At 41.6% G+C, this 21,708-nt stretch overlaps 1 protein-coding gene across 6 annotated transcripts in view; it reads left to right on the top strand.

Moving 5' to 3' along the window:
• The window catches only part of rgs12a (regulator of G protein signaling 12a), a 28,167-nt gene extending 7,118 nt beyond the window's left edge, over positions 1-21,049 (top strand). For 3 of the 6 annotated variants that reach the window (XM_027017241.2, XM_027017243.2, XM_027017244.2), the window contains 15 exons: positions 9,704-9,722; positions 11,059-11,222; positions 11,347-11,439; positions 12,513-12,656; positions 12,756-12,938; positions 13,628-13,769; positions 13,890-13,978; positions 15,226-15,393; positions 15,563-15,636; positions 15,913-16,039; positions 16,678-16,774; positions 17,133-17,200; positions 17,505-17,610; positions 18,011-18,457; positions 20,437-21,049. In XM_027017241.2, the coding sequence (XP_026873042.2) occupies positions 9,704-9,722; positions 11,059-11,222; positions 11,347-11,439; positions 12,513-12,656; positions 12,756-12,938; positions 13,628-13,769; positions 13,890-13,978; positions 15,226-15,393; positions 15,563-15,636; positions 15,913-16,039; positions 16,678-16,774; positions 17,133-17,200; positions 17,505-17,610; positions 18,011-18,457; positions 20,437-20,720 (2,205 nt within the window). In that variant the 3' untranslated portion in view covers positions 20,721-21,049. Of the gene's footprint in view, positions 1-351; positions 536-9,703; positions 9,723-11,054; positions 11,223-11,346; positions 11,440-12,512; positions 12,657-12,755; positions 12,939-13,627; positions 13,770-13,889; positions 13,979-15,225; positions 15,394-15,562; positions 15,637-15,912; positions 16,040-16,677; positions 16,775-17,132; positions 17,201-17,504; positions 17,611-18,010; positions 18,458-20,436 lie in introns of those variants that run through there. The other 3 variants (XM_027017247.2, XM_027017245.2, XM_027017246.2) reach the window with 3 other exon arrangements.
• Positions 21,050-21,708: the final 659 nt, after the last annotated feature.

Below are 21,708 nucleotides of genomic sequence, written 5' to 3'. Positions count from 1 at the left end.
ATTATATTTGGTTGAGGGGGAAAAGCCTTTTTCTCCTTACAAGAAATTTTGTGTAGCTTATGGAAGCAGCGGAAATCCAGTATGCACTAGTTCACATAAATGAATAGGAGTCATAATAAAGATCAAATATCAAGTGAGTGTGCAATGTATACGTGTAATGTGGAAGGTTTTTCTCAAGTTCCCAGTGTGACATAAGTTATTTCTGACTAACCTAAAGGAGTGAGGTTTCCCTACAGTGGGAGGAGGAACTGTTCTGAAAGAGAGACAGCAGAAGGAGGCAGTACGGAAAGTGGGAGGGAACATTAGAGGGAGCAACAATGAGAGAGGAACACTTTTCAAATGCAGAATCATTTCAACTCCATCCTGTGAACTCTCAGAGTATGTAGACGAATGGATGTGTTTATTTATGCCGGGTGTTTGAGAGAGCGCTGAGGACACAAGCGCACGCATACATATACATACACACCTACACCCACGCACACATACACATACACACACACCCATGGAGCCACCTTTAACTCCTCACTTTTTAACAGTAAGTGCCATTGCTTCTCCGTTATTTATTGTATTCGTTTCAGCTGAAATCTTTGTGCCATTGCCTTTTTCTCTTATACAGTTAATAATTTACTTTCTGGTTCTCAAGAAATCTTCTTAAGGAAATGAATATTGTGATTTGAAGAACTTGTCTGGTCTTGGCTTGGAATGTTAATGTTTAAGGGAACATTTTTCCACAGCACATACATTTATTGAAATGTGGCTACTGGATAGATAGCAACACATTCTTTAGATACACTAAATATTAGCCTTTTGATTTGGGTTACTAGATTGAACTTGCTATTGCAGTTTAAGCAGTAGCTGTCTCACTGAACTATAATTAGTTTACTACAGTTTACATCAGCTGTATTTTTACAACAATCACAGTTTGAGGGAAATTTATATTGTGTCTGATAAACTGACTACAGTTGTTTATTTTCCTTCATACTCATTATGATTCACACATCTTAGACATTATTCCACTGTCACATGCATGTGAAGGAAGGGTTTTGAAACTTTCAGTCACAAGGGTTACTGAACTGAATGTTCACAGTGGCCAGACTTACTGATTTTTGGAATGGGAGTCTACAAGGACTTGTACCTTGAGCACCAAATACCTTGTGCTGAAGGCTAGCGTTCACCCTATGGATGATTGGTGTGTTCCACTTGGCTGCGAGCTGGTAACCTTAAACCACAAGACCTGTGACAGCAGCCCTTAGACTAGCCATGGGAGAAAATGCCATGATGAGGGACAGCTGTTATTTTGTTCATCATGAGAAGGAGGTCAGGAAGTTCCAGATTAATGGCTTTCTCTTCTAAGATATTAGAACAATGGGAGGAATAAGACGGGTGTAAATATCAGTTTGCGTTCTATATTTGCAAGAGAACCGCTGCTCGTATCCATTATCATTTCAAGAGAATGCCTAGTAAATAATGTCAAATAGGATTTAAGCTTTATTGTCATAGGCAACCAGATACATTAACAAAGTGTAAGTATTATACATATCCACTGGGATTTGTGCAGAACTTCTACAATTGCTACAGGCACCATTTACACCATAATCACACTTCTATTATCAATTATGTGATAATAAATATTAATTACGTTGACAAATTTCCTTTTTACCTTCTGTCTATATTCCAAAATTATTCATTTATACATTTATTATATACATATAATAAACTTGCACTTTACCCCTCTTGTACTTTCTGATACAGGCCAAGAGACCAAATGATCATAATACATAAAACTTTAAGGAAAATAAGCAAACTACTGTCTTATTGTTGGATCTCAATAGTACCACTTAGATCTATTGGATTACCAAGAAATTCTGAATTTTGTGGGGTAACCACAGTCCATTTTATGTTTTTAAGATTCGCTTTACTTTATTTCTTTCCTTTTTGTTAAAGAGGACATATGTAAGACAGGAATGGTCATTTCCTCTGGGTATTCCTGTGTGATGGCTGGCTGATGTGCCGCTAACGCATTCTAAGGCTTTGCATGGTTTTTCTCTTTGAACTGCACTGGACACAGGAGAAATAGGACCCGATTAGTGACCTTTTCCCACAAGAGCTACTTACTGCCTTCATTCATCAGCCAAGAGGAGTGCTAGCTGTTTTTGTATTAGCACCACTAAGAAAATATGCTCCTGTTAATGGAAAACATGTTGCTCTCCAACTAACCTGGCATCAGTTTGGAAGGGTTGAAGAAGGCAGGCTTGAGATTTAGATCAACCATAGAGATTACAGGAAGCAGAGCAGAATAAGATCATTCTAAAGTCCAGAGGAGGTCTATTCTCTGCTGTAAAGCCCCAGCGCACCTTGTTTATTTCGCACATGTACGTCACCAAACTTTCAAACCAGTCAGCTATTTTTGTAAAGAAAGCGTTCTATCATGTAATTACGAGTGTTGGGTTTCTGTAGAAAAGATCACTGCTTCAGTACAAATGTAAGAGAAACATTGGGAAACATTGAGAGTGTGCTTGGGTGGGGTCAAAGCTGAAGCTGGGGCGTTGATATGCCAGCTCCAGGGCAAACCAAGCCCTAAGCCTCCCATTATCCCTTGTTCACCCTGGAAGATTGCAGTGGGGTCTCTAAATGCAAGTGTAGTTCCAAAAAATATTGGAAATGAAAGCCATAATTCTGACACTCTGGGAATGAGGTTTATATTTGAAATGCTGCTCAATAATGAGACTGTGTATTGCTAGAGTGATCTGTGTTCTGTGTCAATTCAGACATAAAATGCAAATGAAAGTTATTATACTGTAAAGTTATTATTTATACTTCCAGCACTTTACATTTCATCACATCTAAACAATCAGAGTGACTTCTCTATTACCTTCTAAAAGGTGTTCTTACATTGCTGTAATAACAACATGACTACACTTAAGCCTCTTCTGAATTTTGGTCACTTTTAAATTACATTTTTGTTGCCATCATAGTGAAAAATATCACAGGCAATGTATATCTTAAACATATTCCTTAGGTTACAATTCCCATGGCAAATAGATGGCTATGACAGCTTCTGGGAGTTTTTAGTAACGGTTAATGGCTAAATGTGCAGATTGCTGTATCCTCTCCTTCCTGAATAGGATAATGGATTAAGATGAAGGAAGTGGTTTCCTCTCCTACGGCCCACTGCAGTGGAATAGTGGAATGCCGTCTATAACAGATGTCACAGGTTACCCATTAATAGGCCCGTAAGTGGAATCTCAGATGTGGGGAGAAAAAACTCGTCCTGGTTGGAATCTCTTTTCTGAGTCCAGTTTACCGCATCTCAGTTAAGTGGTTTTAATGTAGAAGGTGTCAGATTAGCAACGTGCACCATACATGCTAGAACCAAATCTCAGTCACATGGTTAGCTTATTATGTTTGTGTTGTTAAAAGAGCTGCAATCGATATTACACTCCTTGTTAAATTTGGCGGCTGAAGGAGCCCGCTCTTTCCCTTCAATTATTGTTCTCCATCCAAACGCTGAAGCTCCCTCTAAAACTCCTCCCTCCAAATATAAGCATGCTTAGCACTTTCCCACCTTTCTATGTTTTGCGTGAATGCATAAAATAATCAACAGGCAGGGATTTCCTGATTTTCAGCCAGGCTGTCACCATTTTTGACTGCTTTACAGAGCCTAGGATAGTCACAGAGACTTTTCTTTTCTCCAAGTAGCTATTTTATTGATAGCTGTAAGGATATAAGGACAGCAGCTTTAGGAAAACGACTGACTTGTGTTTAAAACTCAATAACCCCTGCAGAGGACGGGATGACTAATTCTGGTTATGTGGTTGCTTTAATGCCACCTCCAGACTTCTTAAAGAGTTATCCTAAGTTTCTGGTTTTAGCATTTTTGTCATATCACTGGCTATAGACCAGTTTTCCTGGTTTTGCTCCTGTAGTGATGGATCCCTTTACTGGATGTGGTGCACCCTCTTGTACCTAGACAGGTTTATCATTGTTTATCATGGTCCATTCCATTTATTCTCTTTTTTTTGTTGGGAAGAGACAAGATGAAATAAGTTGGTAACTGATATGGAGGTAACTTTACAGTTACAGTTCCTAGCACTTGTGCTGTTCCACTAGGTGTTAAGTCTGCATGTTGAGGTAAATACATTTTCAGGACACACTTATCTGCTGATGAAGCCCCCCCACCCTGTCCCTTTAATTGTTCTGTCCCTATGGCAACGCCCACTTGTACTGTCCCTATGGCAACGCCCACTTGTACTGTCCCTATGACAACACCTACTTGTACTGTCCCTATGACAACGCCCACTTGCTGCTGCAATTCTAAACTGTGAAAAAGGCCAAGGTTACTTGACAAGAGTTTGCTGTTGTGCTATCACTGTATCAGAAGACACATTCTCTCTCTCTCCCTCTCTCTTTCTCTCCTTTCCCTTATCAAACTCTCCCCTCCCTTACCAGTGGCCTCAAAGGAAGTCTCCTCCAAGGTCTGTGATGTTATTTTCAGGCAGTTTGTTGTCTGCTAGAGATTAGCGGAAGAGATTTGCCTCAATCCCTTGAAAATCGCTTTGAAATTATAGTTGGCTACTTTTTGCTTCTTAGGCTCACCAAAGGGGGTTTGAGTCTTATTTGTTATTCAAATACACAGTGAACTCAAACACGTACACATATATACAGTAGCATGTTTTAAAACTGTATCCTTGTGAGCTCTTCAGACACACACACACACACACACACACACACACACACACACACACACACACACACACACACACACACAGAAAGACACACATATCCATAAATGATGAGTCAGCTAACGTGGCTTGTGTTTTTCAGTTAGCAAACGAGGTCAGTGTTTTCTCCCAGCTACAGTGACTCAGAATAAGAGGAAATCAACACTGTATGTCCACAGTCCACTTAATCACATTATCACTACAATATACTCCTGCACTCTGGACACACACACACATACACACACACACCACATACAGTACACACAGAAACAAAACTCAGAACACACATATATGTATCAGTGCTCAACTAAAGCTCCCTGTCTTGTTCTGCTATAGTGAGGACACACTGGTATAGCAGCAGGACAGAAAAAAAGTTTCACACCATAAAATCTCCAAATACTTTCAGGCATATTCTTAAGATTTCTCTGAAGAGAAAACACAGTAATGTAATCTCTTTCAATCTTAACTCTTCTTGGCCCACCCAAAGTGAATAATACTAACACAAATATAAAGAAACATAATTTATCCCATTGTACATCATACAGAGTTATATGCATGTCCAAGTAAATTCATCAGACTACAAGGATAGACTAGACCGTCCAGGCACAAATTGATTTGATGTGCGCCGGTGAGCTGGTGTGTCTCTGTGTTGCTATGACTGTGGTACTGGAGACTCCGTATTCTTCAGGCGTGTTAAGGTGTCATATTTTGGGGGCCAACTGAACTTGTTTAGACATGGCCCAGTGTGCATGAGAGCGTGTGCACGCATGTATGTGTCTTTTCTCCATGGGTGGGGAATCTTCAGGTATGAGCAAACTCAGACATATGTACTGGTGCTCCACGATGAGTTTTAAAAAGAGGTTTTCTTTCCGAAAAGCACTGCACAAAAAATTGGTGAGTGTTTCTCAGAATCTTTTCATTTTTGTATTTACTTTTTTTTGGGGGGGGGTGGGGAGTGGCTCAGATTTCTCTCTTTTTACCCTTCACTGGCTTGACTTGTTAGATTGTTGGATCAGCTGTTGTCCTCAGTAGCTGCCTCACTCCTTCTCTCCCAGCTGTGGTGGGGAGCCCTGTCTGGGCTCAGCAGGGTTTCAGACGTGCTTAATACTTTGCTTGCCCTGCTGGGTCTTTGGAGGTGGTCAAGGCTGCCCTTCTCCTGTGTTTTCTTGTGCCTATAGCTCTGGTGATCAATCTTACTCTGTGTGTAATGCTAAAACTGCAACTAGGACATGCTAAGACATGCCAGGAAATTTTGTTTGGATCTGGTGCTTGTCTCCTGTAACACTGTTTTAACTTTAGCCAGTGGATATAGTGTTCTGCTGTCGGTATGGGGATTTTTAGATTTTGTTGACAGCAACTGTCAGAGTGGTTACTATTTGTTTATAATACGAAACCGTCAGAATGGTTTGTGTTTCATATTAATCTCAAGACATTTTGATTGTAAAGCAATAAAACATGTAAGAGGTAGTAATGCCTTACTTGAATACAACAAACTTTATTTCAGCTTTGACAGCTAGCAGCCAAGTTGCCAGCATGTTTTTAAGATGAGGTCAAATCAATATTCAGCTCTCATGAAGCAACATTGCTAAGGCTAAGATGGAAATGGCCAATCGTGACACGCCATCATTCAGTAGGCGCAGAAAACAGCTCGCAACTGCTCACCTTCCTGACCTAACAGTGAGCATGCAGGCATGGTGCCATTTGTTTGCAAAGTACTGCTGTAGGAGTGAGCAGTCACGGCATGGGATGGATTCACTGTGATATGGTAGCATCTTGATTCGGTACATTTTTTCAGTGCAACAAAAATAATGAGTGGAATGTGCATGATTCAATTTTTAATCTACATTAACAACTTTACAATAACAACCTTATTTTTGCCTCTCTGTAGAATGTATCGATTGTGAGTCCCATGTGGGGAAGCTGGCTAAGATGCAGGTCTCCAGTCTCCTACTGGCACTACAATAGCCCTAAGTTGCAGAGCAAAACAGTCCTATGTGTGGTTCTCACTTCCCAGTCAGCTCTTTGCTTGCATTCAGTCCTGCACAGGAAGGAAAATGCAACTTTGAGCTGAATGAGGTACGATGCAGAGCAAATGCTTTCATGTGAGGTTTATAACACATGAGGAACAATAGAAACATTTTTGTCTCATTTGTATGGGATAAGAGGAAGCAAGCTTTTGAGGTGGTGCTGCTCCAAAAACTGATTTAAAACATACAGGGCTGTTGTCTTTGTAAGGACACAATTAATTATAATCCATTGCAAATTCATGTAGATCCTATACCCAACACTTGTCTTTGTTTTGATTTCTTTCTGATTGACCAATTGGCCAGTTTTGTCAGGGGGATTTCAGTTTTCCATGGGCCATCTGAAACAAGTTTCAGAGCATAAATCTCTTCAACTGATGAAATACTTTTAAACCCTGCTATTCACTGTGGCACTGACCACCCTCACCCCCTGCTAAAATTCCCTTTCCCTGCATAATAACACACTTCTTAATAAGACTCCAGGCTATATTTAAAGCACCAAAGTCTGAAACACGTGTCATTGGTGGCTGCACCGTCTGTGGCCTGAAATGAGCTGTTACCGCAGCACTCCGTCTGAGGACTCCAGGGTGCTGGCACCGGTTTCGCTTCTTGAGCGACCACCATGGCACGCCTGCCTGTTTTCACCCTGCCTCCTCTGTTTCCCATTACCAGCCACACGCCCCCCCCCCCCAGATGAACTACAGAAGAGGACATTTCAGAGTTAGCAGGGCAGGGGGAAGTCCATATACCTTCCATAACTCCATATGGCTTGAGTAAATGGGAGAACAAGCGCATTCTGCCGGGGTCTGCCTCACAAGGACCCTCGACGTGCGAGGAGACAGCGATTCTTTGCCGCGTTGCAACCCTTCGCTGCAGGTGATGGCAGTGTGACTCCTGTTAATGGGGTCACGTTCATTTCAGTTTAGCCTCCTGGGTCTCTGGGCTCCGGTAAACATGACAACGTCAAGTCTTAGTTTGCTCTTTAACTTTGTATGGACATGTTCTGAGTGGCGCAAGGGTATTGGCTCCGAGTCCTAGAGCTCATTCACACTCTGAAGTGGCCTCCATGAAGGCTTCTTGGTTTTGGAGCCTGTCCCTCTGCCTCCTCCGTACAATTCGCTTAAGAGCATTCCTGGATTAGGCTGTTGAAAACAGATGTACAGGAGGTCTTTAACTGTGTTTTTCTTGTCTCTGCAGCCTTCACATGTTCCGCAGCTGTTTTTGGTTGCATTTTGTTTTCTTTTCACTGGACTTGGGGCTCGGTGCATCTTTAATAAATCTCTAATCATAACTAATAATTGCAAACCTGTCAGAAGCTTATAGCCTTACTTTAAAAAAAAGACTCAATCAAACTACAGTCTTTCTTGAAAGTCTTTCTTGAGCCCACATCTTTCAAGATGTTGAGAATGATTAGAAGTTCCTGTTCTGGTTATTTTGAATTAGACATTTCTGTCCTTTGTAGTATATTCTTGTCAGCCATCATAAGAATTTTCCTCTCTAACTGAGATTTCCTTTCCAGCCGCCTCCTTATACTTAAAATGTCATGAATTGATATATGATGCAGATTTCTTTATTATTAAAAGTATCCTTTAGTAAAGGGGGGAAAAGAATGCACTTAATTATGCTAGGTATGCATTCTGTCACTTGAAAGACCCTGATCTTCAGTGAACTCTTGATTAGCACATGAATATCCCCCCCTTTAGCTTAAGCATGCTTAATGGGCTCACAGATCACAGACTTGTAAAGGAAGACATGCTGGGGTAGGAATGTGCCCTTTCAGACTGCTGATGAGCTGACGTCAACAGATCACCATACAGCGGGTAGGAGTGTCTGAAGACTCTCGGTAACTGAGAACTTTAATTTTGGAGTCTGTGTATGAGCACGCATGCATTCCGGGGTTTGTAAACAAGGCACTCAAGATGTGGTGCCAAACAACAGATACACGCCTATATAGGAGAGCATGAAGACCTGCCTGTGTTTCCAGCGCTCTGTCAACACTGCTAGAACTCAAACTGTAGCGTGACAGTTTGTGCTAATTGTCTAAGACCTCTTCAGCCATGTTCTCTGTCCCTGCAGCCTTGTGGGTAATGCCTCTCCATTTCACTTCCTCCCACTGAATAAATAGTACATGTGTGCTGTCTCTCCCATTTGTGGTACCACCCATAAACACACACACACACACACACACACACACACACACACACACACACACACACACACACACACACACACCCCCTCACCTATGTATTGTAGCCATATTGTAAGTGCATTATATATTTTTATGTATTGGATTTCTAGTAGAAGGCCATTATTTAGTTCCGTTACTGCGTGTTTGAGACACATCAGGAATATTTATTTAATATTCTTTTATTCTCACCCACTCTCTCTCAAAAATCAAATATATGGCTACAGTAGCTTTTAAAACGTGACTGATTTTATTGATCTAAATTACTTGGGTAAAGCCTTTCATTTAATCTCCAGAGAAAATCTGGGACAACTGTGTGTGAGGTGTGTGTGAGGTGTGTGTGAGGTGTGTGTGTGTGTGTGTGTGTGTGTGTGTGTGTGTGTGTGTGTGTGTGTGTGTGTGTGTGCGCGCGTTTGAATAGGCCTGGTTAAGGTCATTCAGTAGTGTGTATGCACATGTGGGTGGCACCCAGACCAGAGGTGTGAACAGCTGTGTGTAAAGCCAGAGGGGCCTGTCCACAGCTAGACCAACAAGCTTGTGTGTGTATGTCTTTGTGAACCCCTCCCTCCTCAGCAAACCGAGTGCATGCACACTCTCACAACCATTCAGTCAAGATGAGAGCAGATGCCGAGACGTCAGGACGAAGTCCTTCCAGTCAGGCGCTTTCTCATTCCTCTTCTCCCACTTCCTCTCGCCCGATGCTTTCTGCTCCTCTGTCCTTCCAGAGCCATGAGGACCGTTTCACATTCATGTCTTTCTTTGTTCTCTTTCAGGCAGTGGCATCGGATGGTGGTGAGTACGCGCTTTCTAACATCTCACATGATTGTGTTATGATGCAAAGACTTGTCTTAACCTTTAGCTTTGGTTATTAGGTAATAAGAATTGACCGTAAGGCAGAACAGAACAGCTTGTGTTGTGTTGGGGTTTGAGATCTTCTGGGTGTGTCTGAGGACTATAAAGTCATGTAAAGACCTTGTCACCTCAGTGAAATAATGACTCAGATACAAATGTCGTACACCTGAATGACTTGACCGGTGGTCATCTAGCTTCTTAAGAACAGAGTTGCTTATAGGATTACAATGTAATTTCTTAGTACTAAGAGCATCTATAAGCACAGGAACTAAAGTTTATTAAGTTTAATAAATACTTTATTCAAGTAAAATAATAAAGCTCAGTAAAGCTGTCACTTATAGAACATAATGCAATTATGACCAAAAAAGGAATTAGTAGCTAAACATAAATGAGTAGAATGTAATAGAGTAAGAAGTAGATTCCTTTCCTCGCAAGTACACAGTAGTTGAGTATAGGTAAAATTATTATAAATGTTAAAGTACAAATCTGTCATAGTCCATGTATCTGTGTAAATGTATGTAGTTACTACCTACCTCTGAGCGAATGCAGATGGTGAGATAGCTACAGTCTCAGAATTAGGCTGTTTCTCTGTCATTTACTTCTGACATTTATTATGGTGTTGGATGAGACTGTTGACTGTTGCCTTTTGGGTTTGTAAAGTTTACAATACCCTCTTTAAAGTTCCGTCTTCAGCAGATACCCAGAAAATGTTTAAATGTTGTGGACATTTATTTAAGGCTTTAGTATCGGTGGTCTAAGCTTGAGGCCTTTTGGAACTCAGATGAATGCATAAGTGGTTATGGAAAGGCCTAAGTGTCAGGACAAAAAAGATGTTTCAGTCGAGCTCCACAGCGGTCATGACAATGGTGTTCCAGAGGGAAGGTCTGATCCTGCCTGGGCTTGTCCATGGACCCGTATCTTCTACAAAAAAACAAGTTTTACAAAATGACACGCATCCTAACCATGTCCGACTAAAACATATGATATGATAGTTATGGTATGTGAAATTAATCTTATGGGTTTTGTGAAATAAATTAGTGGCTGTTATTACCTGGGATGTGCTTCAGAAAAATCAGTATTCATTAATCATGTTGCAAAAATACACAGCAGTTTTATTGTAGAAAATAAATTAGGAGCCAAATATTATTCATTCATATTATATTAGTATCATCCAAGTTTCAGATTTAGAATTGGAATCAAAACTTTCTTTTTGGGGGAGCTGCTGTGCCTCTGATCGTCAGTTCCGATCTTTTCCCATTGTTGTGTGTGGAGCCAGGTGGCATGAAGAGGACTGACTGTGGAAGCTTTAACAGTTTACAGAGTAACGGCAGCCTGTCCTGCCTCACCAACCATCAGTGCCCCCCGGATCGCCGTGTGGCATCATGGTCCATCAGCTTCGAGCGGCTGCTGCAGGACCCAATGGGGGTGCGCTATTTCTCTGTAAGTAGTACCTGTCGCAAGTACCCACCAATTAACAATGTCCCATGTAACATCTCTGTCTCCGGCCAATGTCGCACGCTTGCTGACATCGTCCCATTTCCCTACGTGTTCTCCTTGTCTGCAGGAGTTCCTGAAAAAGGAGTTCAGTGAGGAAAACATCATGTTTTGGCAGGCTTGCGAATTTTTCAGTCAGGTTCCTGAACATGATAAGAAGCAGGTGCGTTACACATCAGCAGTTGATGGCATGCTATGCTTTTTCGAATCACCAAATCCCGTGAAACACAACTGGACCTACTACATTATGACAATAATGTTTATTTCCAGCATAGCAGATGAACTTGGGAGAGCAGGTCTAGGTGTGGAGGTGTTGGATTTAACAGGAACATGCGCACACAGCTGTTCCTGTAGCACTGGCTGCAGTATATTCATGTAATTACTATACAGTGGATTTGCCACTGTAGTAATTACATGAGGTGTGGAAAAAAAACATTTTGGAGCTTCTGTTGTTTGCCCCGGTCATACTCAATTATATTTAATTTATAAGAGTCAATTATACTTAATACCAAAGTATTGCAAATGACCCAGTAATGTCTAGTGTGTATCTGCCTTCACCATCTCGAAAATGTCACCATCTTTAGTCTTAGACAAGGTTCAGCTTTTTAGGGCAACGGTCATCTGAAGATGTTTCGAATTGCTGGAACCTATAGTTTGTGCATTTGTACAAGAGTTAACATCATGTAATTGATGTGTTTTTTTGCCACACAAAGTTGGAAATGTAGTACTTAAACTTAGTTAGAACGCTGTAAAAATAGGTTAAACAAGTAATAAAATTTTAATGCTCTCTGGATTTTAATTGTAACATCTATTATCAGGTTTGATCCGATCTAAATTTACAGAACACAGTGAATATTTCACACACCAAGGTAGAATTACATGGCCACATCCAGCTGGTCTAAGAATGAAGTGTAGAGACAGATGGTGTAAGATTCATTAGCCAGTTATATTAGAAAGTGACACAGTAGCACCTGATTCAGGCACTGCACTGCAAATTATGGTGTAGTAAACACCATAACGTATAGTGACCATAAGGTATGGTGCAGATCTTGGACACCAGAGAGAGCAGCAGATTCCCCAATGGATCAAGACTAGTGAAATACCTTCTGTAATATCTTCTAATATCTCCATTATTGCATTGGGTAATCCAGATACAGAAGACATTCTTACTGTCACTTGCTTCTCCATGTCAGTAGTATTCTCATCTTAATCATGATGATTTGTTGTTGTCTCCAGCTCTCTCAGAAGGCCAGAGAGATATACAACAACTTCCTGTCCAGTAAAGCCACTACCCCAGTGAACATTGACAGCCAGGCTCAGCTGGCAGATGACGTTCTCACGGCACCGCGGCCCGACATGTTCAAGCAGCCGCAGCTCCAGGTGAGGTTGCAGGCGAATGCACGAGTAAATGCCCCTCACTATCAAACTTAGCAATCTGCCTTTATATTGAATCCTGCCCTCCTTTACCTGTCCCTGCAGATTTTTAACCTGATGAAGTTTGACAGTTACGCTCGGTTCCTGAAGTCCTCCCTGTATCAGGAGTGCATGCTGGCTGAGGTGGAGGGACGACCACTCCCTGACCCCTACCAGGTGCCCTGTAGCCCCGCCCCCTCCAGGCACAGTTATAACTCGGATCGCTCCACCTTCACCACACCAAAAAAGGTAATGTCTGTCTTAGTAAGAACTAAAAGAAAACCTTTTGGAACCCAGACATTTTTGGTGTCCATTATTTCCTTTTTAGTTTTGCACAGGAGGTTCTAGGCTAATTTCACCCAAATTGCCTTCATGTATACATACCCTCATCATTTAATGCCATTCACTTGCTTCAAGGAACATGGCTAAGCCCCAAATCTCATTTTTAATTAAATGCTTTTGTAAAATACTATGGATAGTATATATTTACTTATTAAAGTGGAACTGTAACTGTAAATATAAATAAGTAAACAGACAAACAAATAAACAACTAAGCTTTCTCTTACAATTTCCACCCGCATAGCAATACAACACTGAACTATACTGAGTGTGATTTTGTTCATTTTTGTAGAGTTATAGCAAGTCATTCTTCTGCAAAGTATGTGTGACATCTAAGAATTGAATGCAGTGCAAGGCAAGTATGTGAAGATTTGGGCATGTGTTTGGTAAGATTTTGGGTGATGCTTGCTAGCTACATTAGTTTCCAGTGCAAAACTAATGAAGGAAATGTCAGACGCCACACATGACGGATTACATTTGGGCTAAGTGGCAAAGCATGTAAATTTTATTTTAATTTTGCTATTGTTTTAAGAATATATAATTATATTCTCTGAACTGCTGTATTTTATTGTCTTCTGTTGTGGTACTGTGTGCTACAGGAAACTCGAAAGCCTAGGACAGGCAAGTCAAGCGAAGACCTCAGAGATGACCATGATAGGAAAGCTGGCCTCTTCTCCTGGTACAGAAACAGGAGCTTTGGCAAAGGACCAAGGAAAAGAGAAATCACAGATTTAAATTATGGTAAGAAACAGTTGTTTTACTTAATTAGTTAATTTTTTTTGCTGATGGTTTCATTGATGTTGTGTTTGAATGCATTTGGTTTCCTGTGTTGTGATTGGCTGATTTTTTGTGTTGGTGCAGACGGTAATGGGCGGAGGGAGTCTCAAGGCTCTCTGTCCTCTGGTGCCAGTCAGGAGCTCAATGTGCCTTGTTCCACAGTTAGGAATGAGGTAACTACAGCAACCACATAAACAGATAAACTGTAACTTTGTAGAATCATGGGTATTGGTCCAGATTCCTAAAATGTGAGCCAAAATATTTAATTCCAAATTCATATAGATAATTAGCGCCACAGTGCCCCAGATGGAAGCTAGTCAAAATCGACATGTAAATGAGGTTATACATATTAAAAATGCACACCAAGACACTGCTCACTGACTAACTCAAGTCATAAAAATAGTGGTATGTTGAAAACTGCCAGTTACATAAAAATGTGATGCGTTTGTAATTTTCACGGAGACGGGAAGTGCATGTTGCACTGAGCCGATGTACTCAGTATTTCTAATTCATGGCAGGGCAGCAAACTTGTATCTCTTCTTAGTCAATATCTGTTTATAGTTGGGTCCCGTGCAACACCTAAATTTGCATTTCTTATGGCAAACGTTCATTGCGTTCTGAGCTCCTGCTCAAGCGAGTCACCTCCCTCTTCGTGTCCTCTTACTATTGCAGCTGCAGTATTGCAGACCATCATGGTCACTCCAAACAGACCAACAGTGTATCTTTTAAGTGCATTTGTCAATTAGCTAAGTGGGTGTGTGTATAGAATTTTGTTGATTACTGGCATGTGTGGCCGAACAGATAAAAATCAGCTTCTTAGCGGGAAATTGGAACCATTGGACTGATTAAGGTATTATTCTTGCAGAGTGGCATTCTATTAAGAATCGCTAATGTCGCGTGCAAATGAGCACAAAATGTGGTAGCATAATATATCAGGCAGAAGGAAATATATGCCACCTTTATGAACAAGGAAACGCGTTACTGCAGTGCTATTTGCTGTTAATGTCACATTAAATATGCCGATATGTTTTTTTTTTATTTGGCACACTGTGTCTAATTTATGCAGTTAAAAGTTATTAATCTGGATTATATCTGGATTCATTAATGCTTTGTGGGTGTCTGATGATAAATTGGAATGTGAGAAAGACTTGAATCCTCATTCTTCACAAGGCTGTTGTTATAGTAGCAGCAGCGAAATGATCATATTTACTAGCAATGCCACAATAATAAGACTGAACTGCACCAAATCTACTGAATATATAGTGAGACCGTTTGAAAGTGTGAATTCTGTTATAGCTCTACCTATTCTAGCCACTTTTCCAAGGCAACCCTGAAACCTAAAGGCAATGTAAGGAACTCATTTTTGTGTTTGTGTATGTATGTGTGTGCGTGTGTATGTGCATGTGTATGTGATCTATAGAGCTCAGAGCGGGTGAACAGGTCGTGCACAGTGGCGCTCCCCGATGGCTCCACCTGCTGCTTGCCCCTACGGCACAGCGCCTCCATCAGGCAGGTGCTGCTGGAGCTCTGCCAGCAGCAGCACATCAACCTCGCCGCCGTCGACCTCTTCCTCACCGGAGGAGAAAAGGTAGGGCGGTGCTTCAGTGCTGCCTGGACTCCCCTTAGCTCCGCTCACCCGCCACTAGAAGCCTCGTCTTTCAAACTGAACCTTGCTTTTAGTCGTTTTTCTTTGTAAAGGGGAAAATATATTCAACAATTGACAGTGTTTTTTTTTTTTTTCTGGGTTTCCCTTAAAGCCACTGGTGTTGGACCAGGACAGCATGACCCTCAGCTGCAGAGACGTTCGACTGGAGAAACGCACTTTGTTCAGGTGAACTCTAATCCATCCATCTCAGTAGCTTGGACTGGGCTCACCGTCTCTTGGAATGACCAGGACATAGGGTGCTTGGCAGAGTTTTGTAACTGCAACAGCTCAGATTATAGATGTCTCTGAGGCACCCCTACTTTTGTTTATTTATTTTTATGTTTCCTTTCCAGAAACATTTTTTCCTGCTGGTTTCATAATCCATAGGAAAGAGTTTTAAACAAGTTCATGGCCACGTTGGACACATACTGTAAATATTTCTTGTCTGCCTTCTATTTTCAGGCTAGACCTGGTGCCCATTAACAGATCAGTGGGCTTGAAGGCCAAGCCAACCAAACCTGTTGCCGAGGTTCTGCGCCCTGTGGTTGCTAAGTACGACCTCCGCCTTAGCGACCTGGTAGCCAGAATAGTAAGTCCCTCTGCCATGGCAACATGCGCTTGTGGCAGTATTCACCCAACATCTGTGGAGAATCAAGGGTGGGACTGTATGGTTTCAGATTCCGTGTGTGAAAGCGCTGGTCTGGAATCAGTTCTCTGCCACATGAACAGAATCAAAAGTGGAGTGGGACCAAGGGCCAAGTTGCCCACAGAACACTGGTGCTGGCAGAACGCTGATGTCACAGGGTGGGGTGGATGGCGTGGGACTGTGCGGTGTGCTGCTTTTCTCCCTTTCACACGTGAAGTGGGGGTGAAGGCCAGTCTGCTAAGATGGCGGGAAAAATGAATATTTCATCAGTGCCAGAACTGTCCACAGAATTTAGAAGGGACCTTAATGGCAACAGATATAGCTACCGGGAGATGGTTTATTTTTGTCTTGTGTTCTAAATAGATCCTTTTCATTTATCACAGAGCACTCTAGATTAGTGCTAACACCAAAAACACATCTAAAGCCAAAGCACTTCTCTGTAGTTTCTTAGGTCTGGTGTGTAATGCATGGTATTTCTTGATGAGGTTGTATGAAGTGGTAAATCTAAATGTCTGCATGGCTTACATGTGGTGGTCGGCGTTGGTTAGGAAGCTAAACGCAAACATTTCCCTGTTGTTCAGAGCGGAGAGACAGAAGCTCTTGATCTGGGACTGCCTATTTCAAACCTTGATGGCCTGCGAGTTGTCCTGGAGAGAGCTGACCCAAGCTCTTCCAAAGGTATGCTTGGACGCACTCACACACACACACACACACACACACACGGTCCTCCTGTCATGTATGAAGCTCTCTGGCCAAGTATGTGAGCTTGCCAGGGATGCCAGATGAGGTCACAGACATCCTCCTGCCCACATTCTGCCTTAGCCTCCACCTTCTTTCTTTTACTGATAAAGTGGCATATCAGGCATATCACTAAAATCAGGATCATCTGTAATAACCAGTATATATCTGTAATAACCTGTATATAACTGTAATAACCAGTATATATCTGTAATAACCTGTATATATCTGTAATAACCAGTATATATCTGTAATAACCAGTATATAAACTCTGGGGTTTTTTTCACTCTACAAACAGAAAAATCTAAAACAATCTCCCCCAAAGGTAGAGGTCCTTTACCAGTGAGTAAGGGTCAGTCAACACTGGTAAGACTGAGTGCTTGTGTGTTATGTTAACTGCATACACTTACGTTTTGCATACACCTAATGTTAAGTGCATACATGTATTATGATAATTCTGTATGTGTCCTGCAAACAAAATGTTTAACTATCTGGAGCCCTGATTGTGTTCAATGTTCGTGTCATTTGTTTCTGTAAGTAGCATCTCTCTAGGCTGATTGTCATTTTAGTTTCAAAACACCTTACGTGTACATGTCGGGAATCTCACTGTTTGGACGTGTAGGGGAGTTTGTTTTAAAGACCATAATCCATGTTGTTTGTGCATGGGCAGGAGGCTCGCAAGTCACCTGGGAAATCTGTGAAAGGAGATGGCAGAGTCAAGCACCCCATCCCAGAACCATCACACCCAAATAAGATTCGTTTGGAAGAAGCTGAAGGTAACATTTGAAACAAGTTTTCTCTCTTTGTGCCCCTGCCTCTCTCTTTCTCTCTCTCTCTCTCTCTGTCTCTCTCTCTCTCTCTCTCTCTAGTGTTTATTAGAGATCTTTTCTTGGCCACTTATTCCATGATTACATCTGAAAAGCAGTTGATGGGCACCTGACAAACTACTCAATTTAACCTATAACTAACCAAAGAATATTGAAAACTGGTCATTAAATGTTCCAAAGACCCTTTTTCTTTATAGTACATCAAAATTCTTTCAGCTTTATGATGTACACTCTGATACACTCCCTTGTTTTTTTATGTACTTGTCTGGTAATGGTATAGTTTTGTCTAGCATCCTATGGCACATTAGACTCCCTCTTTCTGTTTCGCTGTCTGTACCGTTTCTCCCAGAGTTCTTCGAGCTGCTGAGCCGTGCCCAGAGCAGCCGTGCTGATGATCAGAGAGGCTTACTTAGGAAAGAGGACCTGGTGTTGCCTGACTTTCTGCGCCTAGACCCTGTATCTGCTGCACCTCCAATCTGCTCCACGCCCACCTCCCAGAAGCTTGGCCACAGCGCCACCCACCCCCAGCCCATCACCTCTAATGGGCAGCCCCATGGACCCCACTCTAAGACTGCTTCCTTTGTCTCTCCTTTGTCCCCCATCCTCCCTCCGGTTGGCCTTAAAGGAGAGGATGGGGAAGGCATGTGTGACCTCACCCTGGTGGGGGAGGGAGATATCTCCAGCCCTAATTCTACCCTTCTGCCCCCTGTGCCAAGCTCCCCAAGCCATGAGGGCAGTCTGCCCGAGACCGCCTTCACCCCAGCAGCGCCGTGTGCTCACAGCCAGCGCAGCTCAGGTATTTCTCCCGCGTGACTAGCTGTGTGCGCCCTGGTGTGTGTGGTGGGTGTGTGGGTGTGGTGTCTGGCGTTTGTGCATGAATAGACATTGTGCCACTAATGGACATCTCTAGTTGCCAGTATTAACATGGTCTGTGAGAATCCATATGCACTTCACACTGTTGGAGAGCACCTCACAGCTTCCATCGTGGTTTCTCTGTCATCATTTTTTAGACCAAATCCATATATATGGTTTTTGCAAATGTTTTTACTAATGTTTCAGAAATGTAAAGTGTTAGTTTTTTACCTTTTTTTTTTTCTATGAAAGACACTACATAAGGTGGATGCTAAGCATATATATTTTTCAATCAACTCCATTATGTCTAGTGAAATTCAGTGTTTTAAACAATAATTTGGGAAGTTATTTCACATACATATTTCAGTCTTCTTGTTCCCTCTCTATCCCTCTTCCTGAACCGCAGTTCAACAAAGCTTAGCTTTGACCTGAGAGGGTTACAGTCTAGTTACAGTTCACAGAAGTTGATACTTTCCAAACTAAAGCAGTGCTTAAATTCTTCGATATTCCAGTTTCTGCTGTCCCCACCCTCCAGAACTGTGCGTTGTTGAACTGCCAGCCATCCTGCTTCTTCTGTACATCACGCTGATTTTGTATGTGGGTTAATAAATACTAGAGGTGAAATCCTATTAGACTTGCCTGTGAGCTTGTATCATATCTCTCTTTATAAATCATTATTTCTTTTTGTCTCATTTTTCCTTCCAGCTCTTCCATTCTAATTTAGTTTTTTTTATTAACGTGTGTTTAAATTATACTTTGAAATAAGACATTGGGACTTTCTGTTTACTGGCACACAGTTGCCAGCATGATACGGCATGATACAAAAAAATAGATACACTCCGGTATTAGTAAGCCTGAAACATGAATATTAATAAGTAATACATTATTCTGATGTTTGTTAAAATGCTTGTAAAATGTTGTTGATGTTACCAATCAAAGAATGAACATTTATTAACCATGAATGGGTCCCTAAATAGCGGGAGAAATAATAAATCACGATTAAGGAGGCTCTGGAATTTTAAAGTTCATAGATAAAACGCTACGGGTTAAGGCTGTGTAAACATGACATAGTACTGGCTTATAGTAAACAAATATAATGTATTAAATGTCTGAAGGATATTTCTACACAAATATTCAGTATCTGCCTGCTGTAAAGGAATTATGCTGCCACCTTGTGGTTAGATGCCAGAATTTGTAACTTTGAGCTCATTTAATGAATGAAGCGTACTTTTATCATCTGGTAACATTTTGCTTTGCTTTGGCACATACTTAAACTCAAAGTGTAATACATGATTTTTCCAAACCTTCCACAGCGCTTTTTTCACAAAACCACAGGTTTGGACAAAGTTGCATACAAAGCTGAATTAAGGACAGAACCCGTGCTGTTGCTGGACTCCGGATGGATACAGACAGTCTGCACAAGAACAGATATTTGATGACTTACAGACATCGTGCAGCTGCGGTTCCCAGTGTTCTGCCATATCCGTTGCTCGTAATCTAACACACCTGATCCAAATCATCAGGTCCTCGGGCTGTCACATGCTTGCTGGGTTTTAAAGCTGGGCGAATTCAAAAAAGGGGTCCTCAGGTACTTGCTTTAGGAAGCACTGCTGGAAAGGGTCAACACACCCAGCTCTCCTGTTGCATGGCAGGGCTTCCGGACACAGAGCTGCTCCACTGCACGTGAAACCTTCTCAGCCACAAAACCTTTTCAGCCACAAAGTTACAACTAAGCACAGCTCGACATGGTTACATAATGCCTTTACCAGGTGTATCCTTGGGGTGGCTGGATTAAATAAAGAAACCAACAGCTGTTTTTCTTTCTTTTTTTCCAACTAATTAATCTTACTAACACTGGCCTGCCCTGCGTTTCATTTGTGTTGTCAAATGCTTCGCATACTCTTAAATGTTTCTCTGCCTCAGGTGCGAAGGATGGAGGGGACGTTTGTACTCCCACCAGCCACCATCAGGGGGTGGCATGTTCATGCTCGCCACCCCAAGAAGGCTCAGTGCCTCTGGACAAAAAGCTTGGCGTCGATGGCGTTACTCTGGAGGACAGCTTTGAGGGCTACGCAGCCGAGCTTCGTCAGTGCCAGAGCAAGATGAGAAATGGTGCTCACCCTTCTTTCAACCCCACACGGCCCCTCAGCACATTGGCAGACGTCAACAAAAACAACACTGTTCAGTACAAAGCCACATTTGTATGAATGATGCAACCTGAGTTTTATTTGTTTGTTGTTGTTGTTTTTTTGTTTTTTTTTGAGAAACCTGTGCACAAATGGAAATGGTGTACAAATGTATTTTCTAATTAGACTATAACTTATTCAATGATAAAACAAAAGGGTTGTTTTTACATTATAGATATGAAAATAATAAATGCCTTTTTAGGGAAGGGCTGGTGGATCAGGTAGGCTACACCACTTATTAATTACAACTAGTGGGTCAATTTATGACTGCTGCAACCAGTTTTAATTTGTATCCAAATGAATGTGTTAATAGCTGGAAAATAGTAATTAAAATTGATCATTTTCAACAATTTTAAGAAATGATCTTTTCTTACTTTGTGATTTTTTACAAAAGTAATATTTATTTATCAATTTGCATTCAGTTCCAAAATTTTAAGTGAAATATTGTTGTTAATATGACACTACAAATTACAAAATCAAAAATAAAATCAAAGGGCCAATAAAATAATTATAGGCCAGCAAGTACATGTTAAACAAGTTTGTTTTAGATTTAGTTGTCTAGATTTAAAAGCAGCTGTATAGCTTTGTAGCAAAGGCAGTCACTATACCTGGCTTCACTACAAATGGTGTTAGAAGTTGGATGTCATGAGGTCATTGGATAGTGTACCATCAGGAGGGTGAGGGACACAGATGTAACCCTGGATGAAGGGTGAGGGACACATGGAATATGTGAAAGGCAAAGGTGCTCTTCCCAAATGAGAGGGCAGTGTGATGGAGACCCTCACCCGAAAGTATATGGCAGCATGACGGCAACCTTTATTCAGGAGGGTAAACTTGAATTTGTCACCTGGAAGAGCTAGGTTCAAAAGTGGGCATGGCTGCTTCACTATGAGTTTTCTACTACTCATTTTCTCCGGAACACTGTTCCAGACATTGGAATCTGCATACGAGACTCCGCCAGGACTCTCTTAGCTGAGTGAAGTGGTCAGGATGGGCTTGAATGCTTCAA

Source organism: Electrophorus electricus, chromosome 19 (assembly GCF_013358815.1).
Source record: "Electrophorus electricus isolate fEleEle1 chromosome 19, fEleEle1.pri, whole genome shotgun sequence".
Classification (NCBI taxonomy): Eukaryota; Metazoa; Chordata; class Actinopteri; order Gymnotiformes; family Gymnotidae; genus Electrophorus; species Electrophorus electricus.
The sequence above is the reverse complement of the archived record's forward strand: the minus strand, read 5'-3'. Positions and strand labels throughout refer to the sequence as shown.